We start from the raw sequence: 26,121 nt of genomic DNA on the forward strand, positions 1-26,121 counted from the left end.
TTCAAGAATTGCTTTTATTTTTTACGTTCACCGTGCAATGTAGGTGATCAGAGGGCTTCTTCGAATCATTCTGATTACAGCAATACCAAATGTAGAAAACTGATTTTTTGTTAAACATAAAATTTTTTGCATCACCATATTTTTGAGAGCTGCAATGTTTTTTTTCTGCCAACAGTTGTGTGGGGGCTTTTGTTTTGCAGGATTGAAGTTTTTCTTGGTACTATTTTGGCGTACATAATTTGTCACTTTTTATTCCGATTTTTTGAAGTCAGAATGAACAAAAATAAATAGCAATTTAGGATTTTTTTTATGCGTTTTACGCCGTTCATGTGGTAAACAGGATAAGACTGCTTTATTCACTGGGTCAATAAGATTACATCAATACCACATGCATATAGTTTTTCAATGTTTTGCTGCTTTTACACAATAATTTAGTCAGAAAAAATTGTTTTTGCATGGCCCTATTCTAAGATATGGACGTGTCAATACTAAATATGTGTTCTTTGATTATTTTTAGATATACGTATTAGCATAATTTTTTCTGTTCTATTTTATCATTTTTATCCTTTTTTCTCTATGAGACTTATTTATCTGATCACTGATCTAATACATTGCAATACTTGACTCAGGAATACATCTCAGGAATAAAAAATAAACTATTACAGAATCACCTGAGCGGGATTTACACCAAGTAAAAACATTGCATGTTTATGACAAGAGCCAGGTCCTCTTTTAAGTATATGTTATAAGTATTTGTTCTAGACGTAACTGTCCAGGAGTACATTTTTTTCATTTCCGACATATACAAAGCAATGTATTCTTGGTCTTTAGAATGTCATTTTTGGACTTTTATCTCCTGGATTTTCTAGATCCTAAAAGCCTAGCTTTTGTTTTGTTTTTATTCTTAGGAGGAGTTGTATGTTGAATGTTAATCACTGCTTTAAATTTTGTTTATATTTGTAAATCTTATTTCTTTGCTAATTAATAGAATATGCCTAGAAAAAAAAAAATCAGTCCCATTCCCCTTCAGTAACAGCACCAGACTTTTCCATAGGATTATAGTTCAGATCCACTTAAGTGAAGGGTGGATCAGCTGCCATGTCACAATGAAACTGCTGCACACTGACCCTACGATGCTTTGGAGCGCTGGTTCCTTTAATTGACAAGCATTATCATTCAAAAGCAAATTTTAGCAGTTATGAATTGTAGGGGCTGGTACTTGTGCTCCACAGCATCATCAGAGGACATAATTCACTGTCTTCTGCACTGACCCTGCCCTTATTTTGAAGTGTAAGCCTCTTTAGCTGACATGATCTACCACGTGATTTCTAATGACCATAACATCACTTGTCAATTGAAGGGACCGGTTGCTCCAAAGCATCAGCAGGATCAGTATAGAGAACAAGCATTTTACATAAACTACTCCATCATCAGGCGCAGAGTGACATGCTCCGCTCACTGTCAAAATCCGGTATCCAGATAAGTGATGGATCTGACTCCTGCAGAAAGTAGTGCCTAAATGTCAAAGGTTCATGTGACCCACGAGAGTAGCTCTTCAAAAAGGGCAGCTAATGAAAGGAAATTAGAAAAGCTATAGTTCTGAGCAGTTACGACATATGAAAGGGGATCAAGTACCGTAATCATGTAAACCCACTATAAAATACGATCAAAGTAAATATAGAAAACAGCGTGAACAATTAAAAGTTAATATCCAGCAACACTGATTATTAAAAACGTTGTAAAGCTGGTTAAAAATTAAAGAAAAAATGCTGCTGTGTTCCTGAGCTGTCACAGGACAAGTCACCTAAAGCTCATTACTCACTGCTGGTGTTCAATGCACAGATTTCCTGCCTTAATAAAAGATAGCCTATGAGTAAAGCACAGCCCTCCATGCAGGGGGCAGGACTTGGGATTCTCCGCAAGATGTGAGTGACTGGGGATGTGGTACAGAGAGGATACAATGAAGGAATAGAGGCTGTACAGGCTCCACAGAACAAGTAATTTAAAGAACAAATGGTCAGAAGGGATGATGCTGGGCATTCTAGATCCCTAGATTAGAATACATTATAGTACTCATTGCTCGCCTATGAGCTTGTGTGGAGTCAGTGTTAACGCATGTAACATTACTGACTGCAGGACACATACTAGGTGAAGTGGGAGGAATGTTATGAAGAAAAAAACTGCACAATGACTTATCCACCTTGAGGAGTAGTATACTACTGCCAGGAAAATAGAGCCGTGGGAGGATAGCTGTGCAACGCTATGCATAGCCAATATCACACTGCATGTGAACAGAAAACTGCCCATGCCAAAAGCAGCACAACTACCTGATGAAGATGGAACCACATTTTGAAGACAACCATGTTGAGGCATTAGGAGAGAAAAGTCATGCTGGTGATTAGACCAGTCCAACCATTTGTAAGGAATTCTCAGAAGTCATAGGTAAAAGAACAGTGTTGTATACTACCTGGATATCTGAATTTACAGGATATCTGACCAGGTACTTGGTTTTTTTTCTGGTTTTTCATGTATTGTTTATGATTGCATCAAATACTTAATCCGGAATTTTGAATACATTTTCTTTAAGAGGACATCCCTATAAATGAGCATACTTTTTGAATGAAGCTGTTGCGCAAAATACTTGGAAAAATAACACTCCATAGATGGCCATAACACCAGAATGAGATTTACTTCTTGTTAAGAGCCTGTAGCAGACGAAGAAGATGTAAGAAGAGATTAATTATATCAAGGTAGAGGTTGATAGCAGCTAGGATATGCTCCTCCGGGGACAGTTTGTGCATTAGCACATGTGTATCATAGATGATGAACCCACAGAAGAGTAATGCTCCGCCCGCAGCCATGACTAGTTCTATAGTCTCGCTATAAAAGAAAAGCTGTGAAGACAGAATTCAGAGATTGTTAACATTCTTCCGAAAGGATCTTTGTGACACATATCTATGTTCCCATCACAAACAGGGTGGGAGAAGCTGCTGGCTCGGTTCTTAGTGGCTATGAAAGCATGTTTTTCTCTGAGACGCGGCAGCATTTCAGTCACACATCTAGCTGAGACGGAGTATAAAACTAGTGACTGATACATGCTGCCCGATCTATAGTTCAGGTTCCTTTTAAGGGAACCTGTCACCTGAATTTGGTGGGACCGGTTTTCGGTCCGATGGGCGGTGTTTTCAGGTGTTTGATTCACCCTTTCCTTTCCCGCTGGCTGCATGCTGGCTGCAATATTGGCTTGAAGTTCATTCTCTGTTCTCCGTAGTACACCCCCTGCACAAGGCAATCTTGCCTTGCGCACGCGCAGTATGCTTTGCCTAACTGCGGGCAAAGCCGAAAAGCATTAGTGCGCATGCGCCGGCGCACTGTCCCGGAACACAGCGAAATACTTCCGGGTGCCAGCGGGAAAGGAAAGGGTGATTCAAACACCCGAAAACACCGCCCATCGGACCGAAAACCGGTCCCGCCAAATTCAGGTGACAGGTTCCCTTTAACTTTGCCTTTGGGGCAGTCGCTTTAAAACTGAATCTGACAGAAGCATTTCACCGTCCCCAAAACTATTAAAAAGTACAAGTGGCTCTTTCAAAGACAACTCCAGCAATACCTGTACATGGCCAATCTGATACTCCATTACTGAGAAATCAGCATTTGAATTGTCACTTCCACTCTATTTCCCAGCTAGTGACCCCTCCTGCTTGACTGAAAGCCACTAAGCGGTGTGACTTCAGACAAAGGAGCCCTTCATTTCTCAGTAACTGAAGAATGGACTGGTCATGTAAAGGTGTTGCTGGAATTGTCTCAGAGAGCTATAAATTCAAATAGTTTTCGGGGTGAAATTCTGGTGATAGATTCCCTTTAAGCAGTCCCTGTAAAGATGGAGGTTAATGTCGATTTTCTTCAATTAAACAAAATGACTACATCTCTGTAAAGTAGAAAATGAAAAAAACTTTAATCATTGAACCTTAAAAGGGGTTTTGCCACCATAAATGATACATTTACTTACGCAGAAAGTCTAAATAAATGTTCCTCCACCTTCCCTAGTGTGTGCAACGTATGCGAGAAGCTCCCTGCGCTCCCAGAATGCTGAGAAGTGAGTACAGTGATAACAGACACTTCCTGCACTCACACAGGTCTGACAGTTCGGTGAGACCGTTCTGCTTCACCTGTGCGCTCTGTCAGACCTGTGTGAGTGTACCAGCGCCTGTCAACAATCACTGCACTCACTTCTCAGCATTCTGCGTCCTATGTTCGCTGTCAGACCTGTGTCAGCATGGGGAGCATCTGTCTGCAATCGCGCTCACACAGCTCTGACAGCGCGCACAGGTGAAGCAGAACGGTCTCACCGAACTGTCAGACCTGTGTGACTGCGGGAAGTGTCTGCTATCACTGCACTCGCTTCCCAGCATTCTGCATCCTATGTTCGCTGTCAGACCTGTGTGAGTGTGGGAAGTGTCTGCTATTACTGCACACACTTCTCAGCATTCTGCATCCTATGTTCGCTGTCAGACCTGTGTGAGTGCGGGAAGTGTCTGCTATCACTGCACTCGCTTCCCAGCATTCTGCATCCTATGTTCGCTCTCAGACCTGTGTGAGTGTGGGAAGTGTCTGCTATCACTGCACACACTTCCCAGCATTCTGCATCCTCTGTTCGCTGTCAGACCTGTGTGAGTGCGGGAAGTGTCTGCTATCACTGCACACACTTCCCAGCATTCTGCATCCTATGTTCGCTGTCAGACCTGTGTCAGCATGGGGAGCATCTGTCTGTAATCACGCTCACAAAGCTCTGACAGAGCGCACAGGTGAAACAGAACGGTCTCACCGAACTGTCAGACCTGAGTGAGTGCGGGAAGTGTCTGCTATCACTGCACTCGCTTCCTAGCATTCTGCATCCTATGCTCGCTGTCAGACCTGTGCCAGCTAGGGGAGTATCTGTCTGCAAATGACACTCACACAGCTATGACAGCGTGCACAGGTGAAGCAGAACGGTCTCACCCAGCTATCAGACCTGTGTGAGTGCGGGAAATGTCTGCTATCACTGCATTCACTTCCCAGCATTCTGCATCCTATGCTCGCTGTCAGACCTGTGTAAGCTTGGGTAGCATCTGTCGGCAAACACACTCACACAGCTCTGACAGCGCGCACAGGTGAAGCAGAACGGTCTCACCCAGCTATCAGACCTGTGTGAGTGCGGGAAGTGTCTGCTATCACTGCATTCACTTCCCAGCATTCTGCATCCTATGCTCGCTGTCAGACCTGTGTAAGCTTGGGTAGCATCTGTCGGCAAACACACTCACACAGCTCTGACAGCGCGCACAGGTGAAGCGGAACGGTCTCACCGAACTGTCAGACCTGTGTGAATGTGGTAAGTCTCTGCTATCGCTGCACTCGCTTCCCAGCATTCTGGAAGCTTCTCACATACTTTGCACACACTGGAGGTGGAGGAATTTTTTATTTTTATTTTTTTTATGATGACTGGAACTGCACATGCACAGCCACCTGCTCAGACTCAGGGATGGACAGATAAAGCTCACAGAGGAAATAACGCCATGGGGTCCATTGCAGAAGATGAAAGGTTGTTATTTTTTGAACGGAGCATAACATTTTTAATAACTGTAAACTACAAAAACAAATTTGTTTACACATTTTTCTGCTTAACTAAATGTATTCTTTGTGGTGGCACTACCCCTTAAGTACTTTTTTTTGTTAAGAGATTAAAAAGAAAAAAAAAGAAAAATTTAAAAAGAAAAATATATATACCGTATATCTTTCCCCATGTTACAAGAAGGAACAGCCCTCCAATGTAAAATATGTCACAAAACAACTATCTGCTTTCTTTCAACAACAGTGCCAGACTAGTCCAAAAGGTTGTTTTTAGTAGTACAACTAAACTCCATTGAAGTGAATAGGAGCAAATTGTGAACGAAGTGCGCAGATACATTTTACATGGTGATTTTATTTCAGTGACCCCTTTACTCACCCTTAAAAATCCAGCTATGACCAAAATCCACAAACCAGCAAAGAGCCTGCAACAAAAAATTGCATTTATTTATTTTGGATGGTTGGTTACTCTTTTTCTTAAGTATCTTTCATAGAAAATAATTAACATTTGACAAAAAACAAATAATACAAACTCCAAACTATGTAATTGTTTAGTTTCTAATTATACTTAGAGTATATAAGTATAACATTGCCACAAAGGTGGCAGAAAACATTCTGCGTCACAACAATCCCTCCAAGAGTGGGAAGTGTACGCACACTATAGATACACATCCTAATATTGCCCATAAAATAGGATTATCATTTATTAACCATTTCAAAGCACCTTCTACATCAGAGGTCCCCAACAGTGGCTCAGGAGTCACATGTAGACCTGTGATGTGCGGCTCATGGCTGTCTGCTAATTTGCTGCATTAGCGCCATAACCATCAAACAGCTATGAAGATCATAGCCATAGCTCATCCAATTCAAGACGAGCTTTAGCATTTTCTATGCTAGAAAGCACTCTCCAGTATCTGACTGGATTAAGATATCAGGTGTAGTGCAAGGAGGCGCACACCACTTAGACACTCCAAATTCATGTAGGTTTTTTCTTTTTAGGGACCACACATTTCCAGTGACTTTGGAGGGGTGGGGGGCGGCTATGTGACAGAAAATAACCAAAAGTGACACCATTCTAAAAATTACACCCTTCAAAAACACATTCAAGAAGTTTATTAACCCTTCCATCACAGGAATTAATGGAATGCGGAAGGAAAAAATGAACACCAAAATTTGTTTTAAAATTTCTCCTGAGCATGCCGATACCCCATATGTGGGGGAAAACTACTATTTGGGCGCACAACAGGGCTCGGAAGGGAAGGAGCACCATTTTACTTTTTGAACGGAAAAATGGCTGGAATCGAGAACAAACACCATGTTGAATTTGGAGAGCCTCTGAAGTACCTAAACAGTGGACCCCCCACAAGTTACCCCTTTTCAAAAAACCACCCCTCAAGGATTTTTGTCCAGGGGTATAGTGAGGATTTCGAACCCAAAAGGTACTACACAGAATTTGATAACATTAAGTCATCACTAGTGTTGAGTGCAAGTACCCTCTACTTGAGTTTACATCGGAGTGCTCTGATATGCACTAAGTATCGAAGTACACATATATACACACACACATACAGTATATACATACAAACATACATACATAGTGAGGCAGTGACCATATATATAGTGAGGCAGTGACCGGTGTTATATGCAAGGGTCGCTAGAGGCCGTAGGAGTGCATTGCAGTCACAGGCATAGCTGTGATTGCAATGCAGAATAGAAGTAAGTGTTGATCTTGGGCAAGCTATTTATGCAAGGCAGATTTAAGAAAGCCTGCTCTGGGCTTTTATTTTTGAATTGGATTACAGGATGGTAGTGGGGCAGTCCGTTTCCTCCCCGGGTTTCCATGTGGCCAGAGGGTTCTTTTTGTAAAAATCCCTGCAGCAGAGGTTGGGTGTGTCAGTTTTGGTCTTGCAAGCAGACAGAGCAGAAGGCTCTGCAGAGCTCTACCTGTGTGAAGCAACACAGGGCCAAGCGAAGTCAAAAGGCCTGGCACCTTCAGCGTACACGGCGGTGCAGTCGACAACGGCAACAGGTCACGGACTGTCTTTGCTTTCCCGGCTGCGATCAGGAGAATATCACGTGATATGCACTGTGCGAGTTGGGACATTAAACAGGTTTTGCTGTGAACTTTCCTTTCCTGTGGTCACTGCCTGCACAGAGGAGAGGAGGGGGTTGCAAAACCTCACAGGCACATACCAGTCCTTGTATGTAGATAGAGACAGCAAAAAAAAAAATAAAAATAATGCTGCAAAAACGCTGCGTGTGAACATGCCCCAAGTTTAATTACATGTGTAGAACTAGAACAAGTTTACACTGCCTTCCTATGACTCCTTTGATCACACAGACACCAATGTTTATAATCGCATACATTATTTTCGTAGGTATGTATTTCAGTAATGCAGGAATAGAAACGTACCCAGCTCCAAGCTTGCTAAAGTCCCTCTTTGATTGGAATGTAAATGCCGTGAGACCAAAGAAAACAGCGGTTGTCAATATAAAAGCCTGAAGAACCACTGCCACATCATAGAAGGTTACTAAAGATGAAAAAAAAAAAATAGGACTAAATTATTGAAGACATAAGAAAAACAAAATAATGGTCACTGACAACTAATTGTAAGAGATATCAATGCGCTACCTGCAATGCCAACTGTTATGGCTTCTAAAAGGGTCTGAAAATAAAAGGACAAAGCAGTTTATTAAATCCTGTGTGCAAAATCAATTACAAAGGAAATTTACAATATGTACTAGTTATTACACCGTTAGTGATATACAGTTCTCATAAATGGAGTAGTCAGATAAAAACACTTATTCACCAGATAGTTGATAACCATTGATCAGAGGAGGACCAATTGCTGTGACCCACACCAATTAGCGGAACGGGAAGCTTTTATCCCTATTAGAATGGATCGGTAGTGCGCATACCTGGCAGTCGCTCCAATCTCAATGTGGCTGCCGAGCTCGGCTTTTTCTGGCAGTTCCATAAAGAATAAATGTTAAATTAGCCCAAAACTTAGCATTTTGGGCTAAATCAAAATTTTATAACGCTGCGCGATGAAATAAAAAAGATACGCTTTTCCCACACAATAATGTTGGTTTTGCCCCAAATTGCCCCACCGATACTCTATATGTGGTCAAAAACTTATTTTGAAGACACATACTACAGTCCACATTTTGCTGGAATGTTGGAGGGTGCCATGTTACATCGGCCCCATAGGTGCCAAAACAGCAGAACACCCTAAGTGACCCCATTTTACAAACTAAACTCTCAATGAATTCATCTAAGGGTGCGGTGATCATATTGACATGGGTCTGTCATAGAAATTTATAATATTTTGGATCACATTTATCTTGCACTCTACGCTGAGCACTTCCTTTGGGGTTTCCATTGAAATATCCAAATGACGTGATTCAGATGAAACCCCCAAGGGATCAATGCACTATAAATGAGGCAGCAGACTTACTCTGGACTCCACCTGACCTCTGTTCAGCGGCATCATTTACAAAAGTGCACAAAACTGGTCAACCGCACTTTTATGCGCGCTTAAAAAGACTGACACTGCCAGATTATAGGCCAGATGGCATCCAGTGTCTCCATCTGCCTCATTATAGGGAATCTTTTGCTGGGGGTTCCAACTTGAATCACGTAATTCAGAGATTAACATGGAAACCCCGATGTGTGATCAGTGTAGAGCACAGGATAAATGTGAGCCTAGCCTTACTGCGATCTTTGGGAGGCAGAATGAACAAATCAACAGCAGGTCAAGATTTATTTTTCTATGCTGTTCCATGTGAAGAATAAGTGATCAGAACTTTATTCCTCGGGGTGCGACACCAGATTTATATATATTTTTTTCTTTATGTTTGGATGCTGTCACACACACTAAAAGACAATTTTTTTTTAATCACCATATTTTGAAAGCCATAATTTTTGTATATTTCTGCCCACACAGTCAAGTAAGGGCTTTGATTTTGCAGGACGAGTTGCCGTTTTTATTGGTACCACTTTCGGGCACAAGACATTTTTTGATCGCTTTCTATTCAGATTTTTGGCAGGCAGAATGAACAAAAGCCAGCAATCCAGACTTTTTTTTTTTTATGTCGTTCACCACATGGTGAAAGTGAGAAGACAGCTTTATTTTTCTGGTTAGTACGATTACAACGATATCACATTAAGAGAATTTATTTAATATTTCACTGCTTTTACACAATAAAAACTTTTCTAGAAAAAATTATTATTTCTGCATTGCTATATTCTGAGAGCTATAGCATTTTCATTTCTCTGCTGACGGAGCAAAATGGTGGCTTGTTTTTTCTGGAACAAGATGACGTTTTTAGATATACCTTTTTTTACATTTGACTTTATGATTGCATTTTATTCCTCTTTATATGGCATTATGATGAAAAAGCATAGTGGTTTTTTTTTTTTTACAGAATTCACTGAAGGGGTTAATTAAGGTGACAGTTTTAGAAGTGGTGTTGTTCCGGACCTATCGACACCAAATATGTGGTTTGTTTTTTAGCATAAAATTATCTATTAATTGGTTTATTTATTTTATTTTTTTTCTCTTAGTCCCTCTATGGATCTTAAAAAATTCATTACTCTGATCACGGCTATAATGCACTGCATTAGCACAGCAATGCGTTATACCGGTCTGTGCTGCACTGACAAATAGCCTTTGCGTACCAATGCATTCCCATAGACAGTAATGCGGCGTTTTTTGACTCAATCTGCAATCATCCGCATGCGCATGGCTGCGCATAATTGACGCTTCAAAAAAATGCAACATGTTGCGTTCGCCACACACTGCGAAACGACGCATGCATACGTATCCGCACGAGGACGCACGCCCCTGCATACACCACGTTAAAGATATGTACGCATGCGGATCAAACGCTGCGCACAGATACGTATATGTGAACCAGGCCTTAGACTATGCTTCAGCAGCTGGCAGACTAAGTCATGAAGACCTCAGGTTACCATGGCAACGATCAGGCCCTCCGATGATGTTGCAGGGGTGCCGATTATATGGGAGTGTGGGCACCGCTCCTGACGGTGATTACGCGGACATAGCTCCTGTGCCTACACGATAGCCATGACGTAAAGTTACGTCATTTTGCTGAACCCCTTCCTGACCATGACAAACTTAAGTCATATATGTTATGAAGAGGTTAAAAAAAAAAAAAAAGAAAAAGGGGTTGTGCAGCACCTCCCTCTTCCACCTGGGTGTAGAGAGGGGTTTTTGCATGCAAGACAGCTGCCTTATGTCCACAAATCTGGCCTGTCCAGTTGGTAAGCCAAATCACCGACTGACATTTTCCTGACCCCGACTCCACAGCACTGCCTCACTACTGAGCATGTACATACCCCGACCCCACAGCATTATCTCACTAGTGAGCATGTGCATACACGGACCCCACAGCACTGCCTCACTACTGAGCATTAAAACCTACAAGAGAAAAAAAAGTAACCAAAAACCCTGATATAACAAAGTAAAGTAAAAAAGCAAAAGTGCATTTAAATAACACAGAGTTTTTAGTAATCCTGTTTTTTGATAAAAAAAATAGCACAAAAGCCATCCCACCTCGTCAAGGTAACTCTGATCGGGACAGTCCTACACTGTCTAATATCAAAAAACAGTATTACTAAAAACTCTTATTTAAATGCACTTTTGCTTTTTTACTTAGTTATATCAGGGTTTTTGCTTACTTTTTTTCCCTCTTGTAGGTTTTAATGTTTTGTAGCCAATGTGAACATGCGTTTAACCTCTGCATGTGTACCAACTGAAGTTAAGCTCAATTTTTGTGTTTTTTTTCTCACTACTGAGCATGTACATACCCCGACCCCACAGCACTGCCTCACTACTGAGCATGTACATACCCCGACCCCACAGCACTGCCTCACTACTGAGCATGTACATACCCCGACCCCACAGCACTGCCTCACTACTGAGCATGTACATATCCCGACCCCACAGCACTGCCTCACTACTGAGCATGTACATATCCCGACCCCACACCACTGCCTCACTACTGAGCATGTACATATCCCGACCCCACAGCACTGCCTCACTACTGAGCATGTACATATCCCGACCCCACAGCACTGCCTCACTACTGAGCATGTACATATCCCGACCCCACAGCACTGCCTCACTACTGAGCATGTACATACCCAGACTCCACAGCACTGCCTCACTCCTGAGCATGTACATACCCCGAACCCACAGCACTGCCTCACTACTGAGCATGTACATACCCTGACCCTACAGCACTGCCTCACTACTGAGCATGTACATACCCAGACTCCACAGCACTGCCTCACTCCTGAGCATGTACATACCCCGAACCCACAACAATGCCTCACTCCTGAGCATGTACATACCCAGACTCCACAGCACTGCCTCACTACTGAGCAAGTACATACCAAGACCCCACAGCACTGCCTCACTACTGAGCAAGTACATACCCCGACCCCACTGCACTGCCTCACTACTGAGCAAGTACATACCCCGACCCCACTGCACTGCCTCACTACTGAGCAAGTACATACCCCGACCCCACTGCACTGCCTCACTACTGAGCATGTACATATCCCGACCCCACAGCACTGCCTCACTACTGAGCATGTACATATCCCGAACCCACAACACTGCCTCACTCCTGAGCAAGTACATACCCCGACCCCACTGCACTGCCTCACTACTGAGCATGTACATACCCGGACTCCACAGCACTGACTCACTGCTAAGCATGTACATACCCCGACCCCACAGCACTGCCTCACTACTGCGCATGACCCCACAGCACTGCCTCACTCCTGAGCAAGTACATACCCCGACCCCACAGCACTGCCTCACTCCTGAGCATGTACATACCCGGACTCCACAGCACTGCCTCACTACTGCGCATGTACATATCCCAACCCCACAGCACTGCCTCACTACTGAGTATGTACTTACCCTGAACCCACAACACTGCCTCACTCCTGAGCATGTACATACCCCGAACCTACAGCACTGCCTCACTCCTGAGCATGTACATACCCCAACCCCACAGCGCTGCCTCACTACTGAGCATGTGCATAAAGTGCAGCACAGATTCATCTCCACTATAAGCTGAGATTCTTAGATCAAGAACATAAATTTATAGGACATTACATGTTTCTCAAATTATTAATACATTTACAGCACATCCTGCAATACTACTGTACAAAATGTATTATGTATTTCAGGAGTCGGTCCATTTTATATCGGCTCCACAGCCCTGCCAGGAATCATTCTGCACATATCTCATTATTTGACAGCGCAGTAAACCTCATTTTCAAGATCTATGTTCTCAGGGGATGGAGACTATAGTTTAGATCTAAAGGCTGGAAACCTTTCCTGACCCAACATGGATCACAGCTGAGAGTTTGGTGTGATGTGTCAGAAAAGGCTATCCTCTGAATAAAACACATCAGCATTTTCCATTAACAAATAAAAGGCAAAGTAAATGGCAGTGAAATCGAACAAAAGGTTTATCTGCAATTTACAATGGTTAAAACGGATTTTCCCATGAACAAAGTTCATTTTAATCAGATCTGGAAATAATAAATAATAATAAATTTATATACAGATAGGATCGCAGCTGATGCTGTGCTGTCCTTTCCGTGAGGTAAAAAAATGCCATAAATCAGCTGAGAAAAGCTCAGAAAAACAGAAGAGTTACACACTTTCCTGTGAGTGTCAGAGGGAGCTCACTGATGGATTCTCATATAAAGAGGTCAGCCACTTGTATTGTTGGTCAGTTTGTGAGGAAAATTGCACCAGCACTTCGGTCCATAAAATGGCTGCTGGTGGAGGGGCGTGTTACCAGGCCTATCCATCATTCTCCTGAAAACAGATTTCCATTGTGAGGCGTTTTACAACTGGAAGAGGCTGATAGACTGGTCTGGTTACATGTTCCTCCACTAGCAGCTATTTTATAGACAGAAATGCTGTTCAGTTTGGGAGAATGTTGTACTGACAAGAAAAAATGGCCAACCTCTTTACCTGAGAATCCATCAGTGAGCTCGTTCTGTCAGCTGAACAGGAAAGTGTGCAACTCTTATCTGTGTTTTTCAGAGCTTCTCTCAGTTAATTTATGGCCACAAACTACATTAAAGTCGGGGAGTGCTGCCCATAGCAGCAGACCATGTGGCCATTATGGGTTCCGTGAGTTGAGGGAGCTCTGTGCCGTTTCACAGTATCTGTATCCTTAACAAGGTTTCAACCATTGTATCTGTGTCTCAGTGCAGGTGGTGCAATGATGTCACTACATCACGCCTGCTGCATAGTGCACAGACTGAAGCGATGCATCAGAGGAACAGGGGTGAAGCATCATACTGTGTGTGGGAGCAATCGTACTGTATAGGGAGCATCCTACTGTGTGTGGGAGCAATCATACTGTATATGGAGCATCTTACTGTGTGTGGGAGCAATCATACTGTATAGGGAGCATCCTACTGTGTGTGGGAGCAATCATACTGTGTGTGGGAGCAATCATACTGCATAGGGAGCAATCATACTGAATAGGGAGCAATCATACTGTGTGTGGGAGCAATCATACTGTATAGGGAGCATCCTACTGTGTGTGGGAGCAATCATACTGTATATGGAGCATCTTACTGTGTGTGGGAGCAATCATACTGTATAGGGAGCATCCTACTGTGTGTGGGAGCAATCATACTGTGTGTGGGAGCAATCATACTGCATAGGGAGCAATCATACTGAATAGGGAGCAATCATACTGTGTGTGGGAGCAATCATACTGTATAGGGAGCATCCTACTGTGTGTGGGAGCAATCATACTGTATAGGGAGCATCCTACTGTGTGTGGGAGCAATCATACTGTATATGGAGCATCCTACTGTGTGTGGGAGCAATCATACTGAATAGGGAGCAATCATACTGTGTGTGGGAGCAATCGTACTGTATATGGAGCATCCTACTGTGTGTGGGAGCAATCATACTGCATAGGGAGCAATCATACTGTATAGTGAGCATCCCACTGTGTGTGGGAGCAATCATACTGAATAGTGAGCATCCTACTGTGTGTGGGAGCCATCATACTGTACAGAGGGTTGTGGCAACATCATACTGTGTAGGAGCCAAACTGTGTAGGGAGTTGTGGGAACATCATGCTATGTGGGTGCCATCATATCGTATTGGGAGTTGTTTGAACATCACACTGTGTGGGAGCCATCATACTATATAGAGAGATGTGGGAACATCATACTGTGTAGGAGCCATCATACTATACAGAGAGTTATGGAAACGTCATACTGTGTAGGAGCCATCATACTATACAGAGAGTTATGGAAACGTCATACTGTGTAGGAGCCATCAGGCTGTGTGGGAGCCAAACTGTATAGGGAGCTGTAGGAACATCATGCTGTGTAGGGGGTCACTTGGACCTCATAATATATGTGGTGGCATAATAATGAAAAGTGGAAGTCACCGTGGGGATCTCATACTCTATGTGAGGGAACTGTGAAGACATAACACTGTGTTGAGGGCATCATATTTTGTAGGGCCTTTGTGAGGTCATCATACTGTGAAAGTTGGAGGTACTGTGGGGGAATTCATTTTGGTGGTATCATGCAGTGTGTTGGATGCATTCTCCATCGGGGACATAAAAGGAGTGATGAGAACAGTAAGGTTCTTCAATTTAGACAAAAGTACTATGTAAATGTCAATACATGTCCCTCTCCCCATCTTTAAAGGTTGGGAGGCATGCTCTTCTGTGACTGCAGCTATGTGCTGTGACTGCGCCTACTCTTTTTGTAGGAGGGAGGAGAGCCTAATTAGGACTTTCGCTATATGGCCCAATGATTTCGCTTTATGCCTCTGATTATACAGGGAAACAAGGGCCTGTAAAAGCCAAAACAGTGCAACATTTGTAATGAAACCCAGGTACATCCCCTCTACTAAGGATTTGCGACCTGCAGCTGCGACATAAGAGTTACAAATGTATGCATATGTGTGGGATTTTCTTTCTGTCACTGGTTGCTAGTTGCATGCAACTCACTTGCCATAGATTTCAACGCAAGTGTCATGCAGCTGCAATTTGCATGCATCTTGTCTGCAACTTGGCTGTTGCCCCCACCACCAAAGCAAGATTTCAGCTGGAGGAACGCAAAACCGAGGCTCACAAGAGAAGCGTGAGCACAGACTAAGCTGTCAAATGTCATTTCAAGCTTAAAACGTCATATTTTTTGTGTTTACAGTTAACTCCTTGGTGCAAATGGACGTACCAGTAAAAGGGGAGAAAAAAAACAAAGCAAAAATAAAATTGTTTGGTCCTTAAGGGGATAATAACAGTTATTAATGTTTAAGAATGTATCCTGAAACAAAGAATAAGTGTCATATTTCACGTTCTTACATGGGACTGTGCAGAAGTAGACAAACATTAGCAGCTTTTCGGCTGTCTAAACCTGACATTTAAGTTCCTGTTTGTGTAACAGAACAGTTTGTGGCTCAGTGTCGTCTACCGGGCATTAGCAATGGCAGTGCCACGTGGCGCGATTTCTAGAAGACCGCTCCTGCTGAAACTACTTGCACCTTTACCATTCTGCATGTAAAACTGGAGCAGAAATCAGAGCTTCTCTCCAGACAGCTTTGTCACGGAAGCCAAATGAAAACACCCCCCGCTAATATACTAAATCTACACCCACGCCGTGTGCTTCAATCGACAAGGAATAAACGCTACACACGATTTACTGTATCTAAGAATCGGATAGAATAAAAAACCATGCTCACAAATGCAAACAGCAGGTACAGGTTCACAGGGTGCTGATGTCTGTAAATTGTCAGAGCGATGATTGTACCCAAGGATCCAAGGGCAGAGATCAAAAGCAAACCCGGGCTGCAAAACAAGAGAAAATAAGAGGCTGTGTGACTGTGCCACCTATGAATAGCAGGCAATCAATGCAGAATGCTCACTTACCTACACACTTAAAGGGAACTTGTCAGCAGGATCGACCCCCCTATGCCAGTGTGAGACAAGTCGCTCAGGAGATTAAATATCAGTCAAACAATATCTCACACTGGTAACGCCCCTTCATTTAATGTAAGCTCTGGAGGCAGATTCTCAGGGAGATCTATGTCCATCCCATAGATCTTTACTCATTTACAGATTAAGAAGAATGTGGTTTTCCTTGAAATAAGACATCAGATCGCGTATATCAAGATGTCACTTCATTCCGCCTTGTATGGTGCTGCCCCCAGCCATCCCTGAACCCTCTGCGTCTAGTAAGGGTGCCTTTACACTGCATCTATCACACGCCCGGTGGCCCCACATCCAAAATCCCCTGCAAAACGGGATTTAGATGTATTTTCTGGGGGTTCGGCCGTATGCCCCGACAGGGCCATCGAGTGTGTACTAGACAGTGGGAAAGGACCCTAACTCTCAAACTATGATAGCCGCGCTCACTATATGGTCATCTTGACTATTTCTAAAATGATAACAAGGGGGGCAGAGGACTGTCTACAATAGTGGAAGTTCCAGAAATGGAGCCACCACATATTAGATTATGGCACTTATAGTAAATTTGATATGTATATATTATGGATCAGAATACCCCTTCAAATTCTATACAGCCCTTGGGAGCGGAACAATCTCAAAACTTAACACTCGGACCAAAAAAGGTTGTGCATGTCTGGTCTAATGTGTATGGGGGGCTCTGTAAACGATAATTGAATAAACAACAATAATTTCATTTAATATGCATGGCATATACAGTTAGCACCCCCACAGATTTTATAGAAAGACATTAGCCTTATTAAGAATAAAAAAAAAAAAGGAATCCCCCCCCATACATTAACCGGTATAGCTTTATTTCAACTAAACGAAAGAATGTCATCAGCTAAAATGGAAGAAATTATGTCTACTCCCCTCCCCAAATGCTGCAGGATCTCCAGAGCACACGAACTAAACTCACCTTTCATGAACAAATGACCGGACAGCTTCAAAATACAGGAATATTCCCGCTGAGACGGTGGTCAGAAGAACTTGTACTGTCAGTATAGTATAGACCTTCCGGAGGAAATCTGTGCCATAGGACCAAGACAGAAGGCGAGGAGACAGGAGAAAGAGCATGTCAGTCACAAAGGAGCTGGTACACAAGCGGCCGGCACCAGAGATGCTTAGCTTCTCACAGAAGGGTCAATTACATGGCATTATTTCCATCAAACAGTAGCAACCCCAAAATCCCAAGCTCAGGGCTTCATGGCGATCCAGAGCAGTGCCATGTCACTGCCAATATCAGACTATTGGGGGGCACATAGTGACTGCGCGACGGCCATAACGACGGGGGAGACTGCGCGACGGCCATAACGACGGGGGAGACTGCGCGACGGCCATAACGACGGGGGAGACTGCGCGACGGCCATAACGACGGGGGAGACTGCGCGACGGCCATAACGACGGGGGAGACTGCGCGACGGCCATAACGACGGGGGAGACTGCGCGACGGCCATAACGACGGGGGAGACTGCGCGACGGCCATAACGATGGGGGAGACTGCGCGACGGCCATAACGACGGGGGAGACTGCGCGACGGCCATAACGACGGGGGAGACTGCGCGACGGCCATAACGACGGGGGAGACTGCGCGACGGCCATAACGACGGGGGAGACTGCGCGACGGCCATAACGACGGGGGAGACTGCGCGATGGCCATAACGACGGGGGAGACCGTGCAATAACGGAAGCGAGGATTACACAGCCTGTGAAATACGGATACCTACTCACCCATACGGATCTGGACACTGGCAGAAGCCACGCTGGTCCCATAATTAAAGTCATCCTCGATAGAGGACCGGGGGTAGCGATCTGCAGCCGCCATTATCACCAGAGCGTCACTGTAGCTCACATCCGCGACACTTCCTCCTCTGTGCTGGGGGCTCAGACTACGCACTGCCCGTCCTCCTCTGTGCTCCGCCCGCTCCACGTCTGTAGCAGCGTTGCTGAGAAGACGTTACGTACCCGTCCGCCCTCCCGCTGAGAAGCGTGCACGAGCGGCAGGTTTACATGGTACACGTGTACGCGCCTCAGGTGTGCGGATCACGACGTCATTGGTCGGTGCCTGCAGTGAGCTGTTCCGGACGTTCCCATATGGCATTCATGAGTCACGTGATGTCTTGTGAACTGTATTATGTGCAGTTGATGTGAATTGTGAACTGAGTGTCAGGGGTAGACTTCAGGAAAATGGCGGCGGGTCCAGTCTGTTAGAAGACATTGTGTTGGGCACAGTTTTACCTCTAGTGCCGATTGAGAGCGCACCTTGACCTTTCCCTAGCGTTGAGCGTATCCGGGGCAGTCCACTGTGCAGCGTGGGATCTGCGTGTTGGGCGGAGGCCGTGGAGAAGTGCGCTGTGCTGGTATGTGTCACACGTATTATTAGGGGGTATTTCTGTGGGAAATGCTGGGGAGGTTGTTGTTGCTTCTAAGGTCGCCAGTGGTTTCATGGAGACATGTGGTCGGATTATTTTCCAAATACCTTATTTTATCTACAAAATCTATACAGAAAACTTGTCAGAGGCCTCAAATCACACGAGGCCCTGTTTATGCCTTACACGGTAGATCACGCGCTGCTTATAGTTACGGCGATGGTCACATGTCTGGGCTTTATAGCTGCTTGATATCTTCAAAAAGGGAAAAAAAAGTCTGATGTGACCTGCAGATCAAATTCACCCATTCAAATATGTTGGGGGGGGAAAAAGACGTATAGCTCACAGATAGCACCCGCTTCCCCCATAAGGCCCCACATCGGCCGGGCACCTTCTTTCCCCCGTAGGGCCCCGCACTGGCTGGGCACCCTCTTCCCCCGTAGGGCCCCCGCACTGGCTGGGCACCCTCTTCCCCCGTAGGGCCCCGCACTGGCTGGGCACCCTCTTCCCCCGTAGGGCCCCGCACTGGCTGGGCACCCTCTTCCCCCGTAGGGCCCCGCACTGGCTGGGCACCCTCTTCCCCCGTACGGCCCCGCACTGGCTGGGCACCCTCTTCCCCCGTAGGGCCCCGCACTGGCCGGGCACCTTCTTTCCCCCGTAGGGCCCCGCACTGGCCGGGCACCCTCTTCCCCCGTAGGGCCCCGCACTGGCTGGGCACCCTCTTCCCCCGTACGGCCCTGCACTGGCTGGGCACCCTCTTCCCCCGTAGGGCCCCGCACTGGCTGGGCACCCTCTTCCCCGTACAGACTAAAGATTTTCTTTCCCCACCACTTAAAAAATGAGACCATTCATAAGAAGTTATGGCCTTATAGGTGGCAGAGCGATTACTGTTAAAAGTCTATGGGGGGATGTGAGAGAAAACTCTATATAGCTATGTCATACATAAAGGATTGGGAATCCATTAATGGATCTGTATGGCTGCATTCACATGTGTTGGAATATTTCCGCTTAGTAGTTTGCTGCAGTTCCACAGTGAAATCTGTATGTGTATAGGGATGTCGCCCCCTATGGACTGTAGGTAGGAGCACAGCATAACCGCCATATAGGAACTTGCTCTTTCGGATTGATCCTGTGGCATTATGATACAGATAGGTTGAAGGTTTCTTTCTCTTAACCAGTTTTTTTTACCTGCTGTAATAACCGCCCCCCCCCCCCCACCCCCCTTAAAGACCCCTGGGTTAGTGCAATCTACTTTTTCTAGATCCAGTAATATCCATCAGAGGGAGCATTACAGAAGATTATGGTCCAGGAAATTAATTGCATTAGTAGTTCTGTAGTCCTTTGTGACCTCAAATTGGCAGAAATTGCTCTCCCACTTCTATGTGTGAAGACCTCATGAGATCAGAGGACTAAAGGTACCTTCACACTAAACAACTTTCCAACGAGAACGACAACGATCTGTGACGTTGCAGCGTCCTGGATAGCGATCTCGTTGTGATTGACACGCAGCAGCGATCAGGATCCCGCTGTGATATCGCTGGTCGGAGCTAGAAGTCCAGAACTTTATTTGGTTGTCAGATCGGCGTGTATCGTCGTGTTTGACAGCAAAAGCAACGATGTCAGCAATGTTTCTTCATGGAGTGCACTGGAGCGAACAACCAGCGAGAACGATAAGTACGTCACTGGATCGCTCCTGCATCGTTCTGCTGTTGCCGGTGTCTGACGTCTCCTAGTGACCTAAACAGCGACGCTGCAGCGATCGGCTCGTTGTCTACAGGTCCTTCTCAAAAAATTAGCATATAGTGTTAAATTTCATTATTTACCATAATGTAATGATTACAATTAAACTTTCATATATTATAGATTCATTATCCACCAACTGAAATTTGTCAGGTCTTTTATTGTTTTAATACTGATGATTTTGGCCTACAACTCCTGATAACCCAAAAAACCTGTCTCAATAAATTAGCATATTTCACCCGTCCAATCAAATAAAAGTGTTTTTTAATAGCAAACAAAAAAACCATCAAATAATAATGTTCAGTTATGCACTCAATACTTGGTCGGGAATCCTTTGGCAGAAATGACTGCTTCAATGCGGCGTGGCATGGAGGCAATCAGCCTGTGACACTGCTGAGATGTTATGGAGGCCCAGGATACTTCAATAGCGGCCTTAAGCTCATCCAGAGTGTTGGGTCTTGCGTCTCTCAACTTTCTCTTCACAATATCCCACAGATTCTCTATGGGGTTCAGGTCAGGAGAGTTGGCAGGCCAATTGAGCACAGTAATACCATGGTCAGTAAACCATTTACCAGTGGTTTTGGCACTGTGAGCAGGTGCCAGGTCGTGCTGAAAAATGAAATCTTCATCTTCATAAAGCATTTCAGCCGATGGAAGCATGAAGTGCTCCAAAATCTCCTGATAGCTAGCTGCATTGACCCTGCCCTTGATGAAACACAGTGAACCAACACCAGCAGCTGACATGGCACCCCACACCATCACTGACTGTGGGTACTTGACACTGGACTTCAGGCATTTTGGCATTTCCTTCTCCCCAGTCTTCCTCCAGACTCTGGCACCTTGATTTCCGAATGACATGCAAAATTTGCTTTCATCAGAAAAAAGTACTTGGGACCACTTAGCAATAGTCCAGTGCTGCTTCTCTGTAGCCCAGGTCAGGCGCTTCTGCCGCTGTTTATGGTTCAAAAGTGGCTTTACCTGGGGAATGCGGCACCTGTAGCCCATTTCCTGCACACCAGACTCAGTCCACTGCTTCCTCAGGTTCCCCAAGGTCTGGAATCGGTCCTTCTCCACAATCTTCCTCAGGGTCCGGTCACCTCTTCTCGTTGTACAGCGTTTTCTGCCACATTGTTTCCTTCCAACAGACTTACCATTGAGGTGCCTTGATACAGCACTCTGGGAACAGCCTATTTGTTGAGAAATTTCTTTCTGGGTCTTACCCTCTTGCTTGAGGGTGTCAATGATGGCCTTCTTGACATCTGTCAGGTCGCTAGTCTTACCCATGATGGGGGTTTTGAGTATTGAACCAGGCAGGGAGTTTTTAAAAGCCTCAGGTATCTTTTGCATGTGTTTAGAGTTAATTAGTTGATTCAGAAGATTAGGGTAATAGGTCGTTTAGAGAACCTTTTCTTGATATGCTAATTTATTGAGACAGGTTTTTTGGGTTATCAGGAGTTGTATGCCAAAATCATCAGTATTAAAACAATAAAAGACCTGACAAATTTCAGTTGGTCGATAATGAATCTATAATATATGAAAGTTTAATTGTAATCATTACATTATGGTAAATAATGAAATTTAACACTATATGCTAATTTTTTGAGAAGGACCTGTATATCGCTGCAGCGTCGCTTAATGTGACGGTACCCTAAAGCTTTGTGAATGACCAAACTGGAGCCTGAGGCTAAAGTTAGAAGACCCCTTCAAAGTATACAACTTTTTAAATTTGCTACCTTTGTGGTGTGCTCGAAACAATGTGCAAGAAGTTCTGCAATGTCCAGAAAGGTATAGTTTCAACCCTGCTCTCCAGACAAGACAGATTGACGAGGAGATTTTTACCCTCCTGCCACTGATCTGTGTTGTAAACCGTTATGATGCCTGTTCTATACGTTGGAGGTTTTGACTATACTGATAATTTTTGCTACTTGGCACTTTAAAGGGAACCTGTCACCCCCAAAATCGAAGGTGAGTTAATCATCAGGGGTTTATCTACAGCATTCTGGAATGCTGTAGATAAGCCCTGATGTAACCTGAAAGATGAGAAAAAGAGGTTAGATTATACTCACCCAGGGACAGTCCCGGTCCGATGGGTGTCACGGTCCGGGGCCTCCCATCTTCTTACGATGACGTGCTCTTCTTGTCTTCATGCTCCGGTGCAGGCGTACTTTGTCTGCTCTGTTGAGGGCAGACAAAGTACCTCAGTGCGCATGCGCCGGGAAAGGTCAGAGAGGCCCGGCGCCTGCGCACTGCAGTACTTTGCACTGTTCTCAACAGGACAGACAAAGTAAGCCTGCGCCGCAGCGTGAAGACCAGAAGAGGACGTCATCGTATGAAGATGGGAGGCGCCGGACCCGTAGCAGCAGCGGGACCGCCCTGGGTGAGTATAATCTAACCTGTTTTTCTCATCTTTCAGGATACATCAGGGGCTTATCTACAGCATTCCAGAATGCTGTAGATAAGCCCCTGATGCTGGTGGGCTTAGCTCACCTTCGATTTTGGGGGTGACAGGTTCCCTTTAACATGATAGTGTTCAATATAGTAACAATGCATTTTCTATTCTTGCCAGCAGAGGAAAAATGGCTAAAAGTTTAAGAAGCAAATGGAAGAGGAAGATGCGGGCCGAGAAGAGAAAGAAAAATGCCCCAAAAGAACTTGCTCGCTTAAAAAATGTGTTAGCAAAAGCAAATGTAGACGTGTTAATGGAGGATGTGAAAGACATAACAACTGTAGTGACAGCTGAGAAAGTGAAGGAGAAAGTTGCTGTGGAAGCTGCAGAAGGTGAGGGTTCTCCTTTTATGTTTCTTCCTTTTTGCTACATGAATTGGTACATTGCATGAAATGTGTGTGTTTTAACCGTGCAAACCATGACTAGAACATGTACGTAAAAGGCAGACATCTGACTGAGGCCTACAGTAATCGTTTCAGCCTCTTGTTAAATGATTGGCTAGGACTCATATTGATAATGTATGATTAGGCTAGGACATCAGATCGTTTGGAGTCCTACACCCTAATAATCATACGTTAGCTTAAAATCCCGGACTTCCCCTTTAAGACACTCTGCATGTGGAGCATGCTTTTATGATCTCAAGAGTATGACCTAGAATAAAAGCATGAGGGTAGGTGCCCACAATCAGTAAACGCTGCGGGTTGGACGCTGCGTACTTGTGCAGCATCCAGCTGTTACAGCATAGTGGATGGGAGTTCAAGAAATCCCATACCCACTATGCGTGCACCAACGCCCACTGCTTTCCTGCGGAGACAGACATATTCTAGATTATTCTTCTGAGATCATGAAAGCATTTTCCAAATGCATAGAACCTTAAAGGGGAAGTCCAGGATTTTCAGCTGTCATCTGATTATTAAGGTGTTGGGCTCCAAACCAGCTGATTTCCTAGCTAGAGGATCTGTCTGTACCACGTATTTCAGAGATTTACACAAGCGGTGCAAGCGCTTAGCGCAGGATAAATGTGCGCCAAACCTTACTGCGATCTTTGGGAGGCAGAATGAGGAAATGAACAGCATGTGAAGAATTGGTTTTATTTATTTTTTACGCTGTTCCTTGTGCGGCATAAGTGATTTGGCGACTTTATTCTTCGGGTCGGTGCGATTACAGTGATACTAGGTTTAGGCCTCTTTCACACGTCCGTGTCTCCGATACGTGTGGTAACAGTTTTCACACATACCAGAGACACGTACACACGTAGACTCATTCAAGTGAAAGGGTCTGTGCACATGTCAGTGTAATCGCCAAAGAAAATCAGCTCACCACCTGCAATTCCACACTTCTGGAGCACGGATAGCACCTGGCAGGGTGCAACATCTAATGAAGAAAGCAGAAAATTCCAGCTCGCAGATGAAGTCCAAAAAAGTGCACTTTATTTTCCAAGGTACATGAAGCAAAGATTAAAATTGTGTGTTCACAAAAGAGAGTACAGGCATCCTTTGATGCGTTTCGAGCAACATGCGCTCTTTGTCAATGCGTCAAAGGATGCCTGTACTCTCTTTTGTGAACACACAATTTTAATCTTAGCTTCATGTACCTTGGAAAATAAAATGCACTTTTTTGACTCCATCTGTGAGCTGGATTTTTCTGCTTTCTTCACATGTCAGTGTGTTTCCACAGAACGTGTGTGCGTAGGCAAAACATGCTGACATGTCCGTTTATTGTTTTTTTTTTATGTCAGCACTGTCCGCAAAACGTCCCACACACGTGCACATGGATAACACACATCGGCTGTTCCCCGGCATCAGGTGCTGAACACGGCTCTGCCGGCGATCGGTGCGAGCAGGGGAGAATGATGAGTCATATTTAAGTGATAAAAGTGATAGCAGGAGCGGCTGGTGGGGGTATTCGGCAGCTGCCACCTGGGCTATAAATAAATAAATGAAGAAAACGGTGTGGGTTCCGCTGTATTTTCTATAACCAGCCAGGCAAAACTCACTGCTGGGGGCTGCAACCCTCAACTGTCAGCTTCAGCAAGGTTGGAAATCAAGAATAGAGGGGTCCCCGTGCTGTTTTTTTTTTTTTGTTGTTGTTGTTTTTCAATTATTTAAATAAATAATTAAAAAAAATAAAATGGCATGGGGTTCCCCCATTTTTGACAACCAGCCTTGCTAAAGCTGACAGCTGGGGGCTGGTATTCTCAGTCTTGTAAGGGGCAATGGATATTGACCCCCCACAGCCTAAAAATAGCAACACACAGCTTAGTAATGGAGAAGTGTCTATAAGACACCTATCCATTACTAATCCTATAGTTATATGATAAATAAAGACACAGCCAGAATAAAGTCTGGGACAATGATTTTTTTTTTTGCAGGCTGATCGCTTCTATAGCATATAGATGAATGTTAACAAAATTCCCAAGGTCATAGCGGTAGTCTGGACCCAAGCACATACACATTAGGTGCCTCCAGACAAATAAAGCTCCATAGAATACATATACCAACAGGAGAAAAATAAGGAGCATATACACTCACCGGCCACTTTATTAGGTGCACCATGCTAGTAACGGGTTGGACCCCCTTTTGCCTTCAGAACTGCCTCAATTCTTCGTGGCATAGATTCAACAAGGTGCTGGAAGCATTCCTCAGAGATTTTGGTCCATATTGACATGATGGCATCACACAGTTGCCGCAGATTTGTCGGCTGCACATCCCAAAGATGCTCCATACAAGGCAGGATGGATCCATGCTTTCATGTTGTTTACGCCAAATTCTGACCCTACCATCCGAATGTCGCAGCAGAAATCGAGACTCATCAGACCAAGCAACGTTTTTCCAATCTTCTACTGTCCAATTTCGATGAGCTTGTACAAATTGTAGCCTCAGTTTCCTGTTCTTAGCTGAAAGGAGTGGTACCCAGTGTGGTCTT

The 26,121-nt window shown here is 44.5% G+C and overlaps 2 protein-coding genes across 3 annotated transcripts in view; one reads left to right on the forward strand and one right to left on the reverse strand.

Moving 5' to 3' along the window:
- On the reverse strand, nt 1-18,713 carry TMBIM4 (transmembrane BAX inhibitor motif containing 4). The gene is made up of 7 exons (XM_077265183.1): nt 18,373-18,713; nt 17,561-17,669; nt 16,380-16,485; nt 8,237-8,270; nt 8,018-8,135; nt 5,984-6,029; nt 1-2,894 (listed from the first exon to the last, which is right to left on the reverse strand). Exons 1-7 carry the CDS (start codon nt 18,464-18,466, stop codon nt 2,688-2,690), a joined length of 714 nt encoding a protein of 237 aa, XP_077121298.1. The 5' UTR covers nt 18,467-18,713; the 3' UTR covers nt 1-2,687.
- LLPH (LLP homolog, long-term synaptic facilitation factor) overlaps nt 18,626-26,121 on the forward strand; it is a 21,481-nt gene continuing 13,985 nt past the window's right edge. Inside the window, exons 1-2 of one of the 2 annotated variants that reach the window (XM_077265184.1) lie at nt 18,626-19,001; nt 23,317-23,528. In XM_077265184.1, coding sequence (XP_077121299.1) covers nt 23,327-23,528 — 202 coding nt within the window. In that variant the 5' untranslated portion in view covers nt 18,626-19,001; nt 23,317-23,326. The remainder of the gene's footprint in view (nt 19,002-23,316; nt 23,529-26,121) is intronic. The other variant, XM_077265185.1, reaches the window with a different exon arrangement.

This window comes from Ranitomeya variabilis, chromosome 5 (genome assembly GCF_051348905.1).
Source record: "Ranitomeya variabilis isolate aRanVar5 chromosome 5, aRanVar5.hap1, whole genome shotgun sequence".
Lineage (NCBI taxonomy): Eukaryota > Metazoa > Chordata > Amphibia > Anura > Dendrobatidae > Ranitomeya > Ranitomeya variabilis.

Bases quoted from the DNA above. Each gene is read 5' to 3' on its own strand.
- TMBIM4 (XM_077265183.1), bottom strand. From the start codon at position 18,466: ATGGCGGCTGCAGATCGCTACCCCCGGTCCTCTATCGAGGATGACTTT. The intron at 17,670-18,372 runs GTGAGTAGGTAT...CCTATGGCACAG, and splicing joins CAGTGTCCAGATCCGTATGG to ATTTCCTCCGGAAGGTCTAT. The intron at 8,136-8,236 runs GTAGCGCATTGA...TTTCATCTTTAG, and splicing joins CATAACAGTTGGCATTGCAG to TAACCTTCTATGATGTGGCA.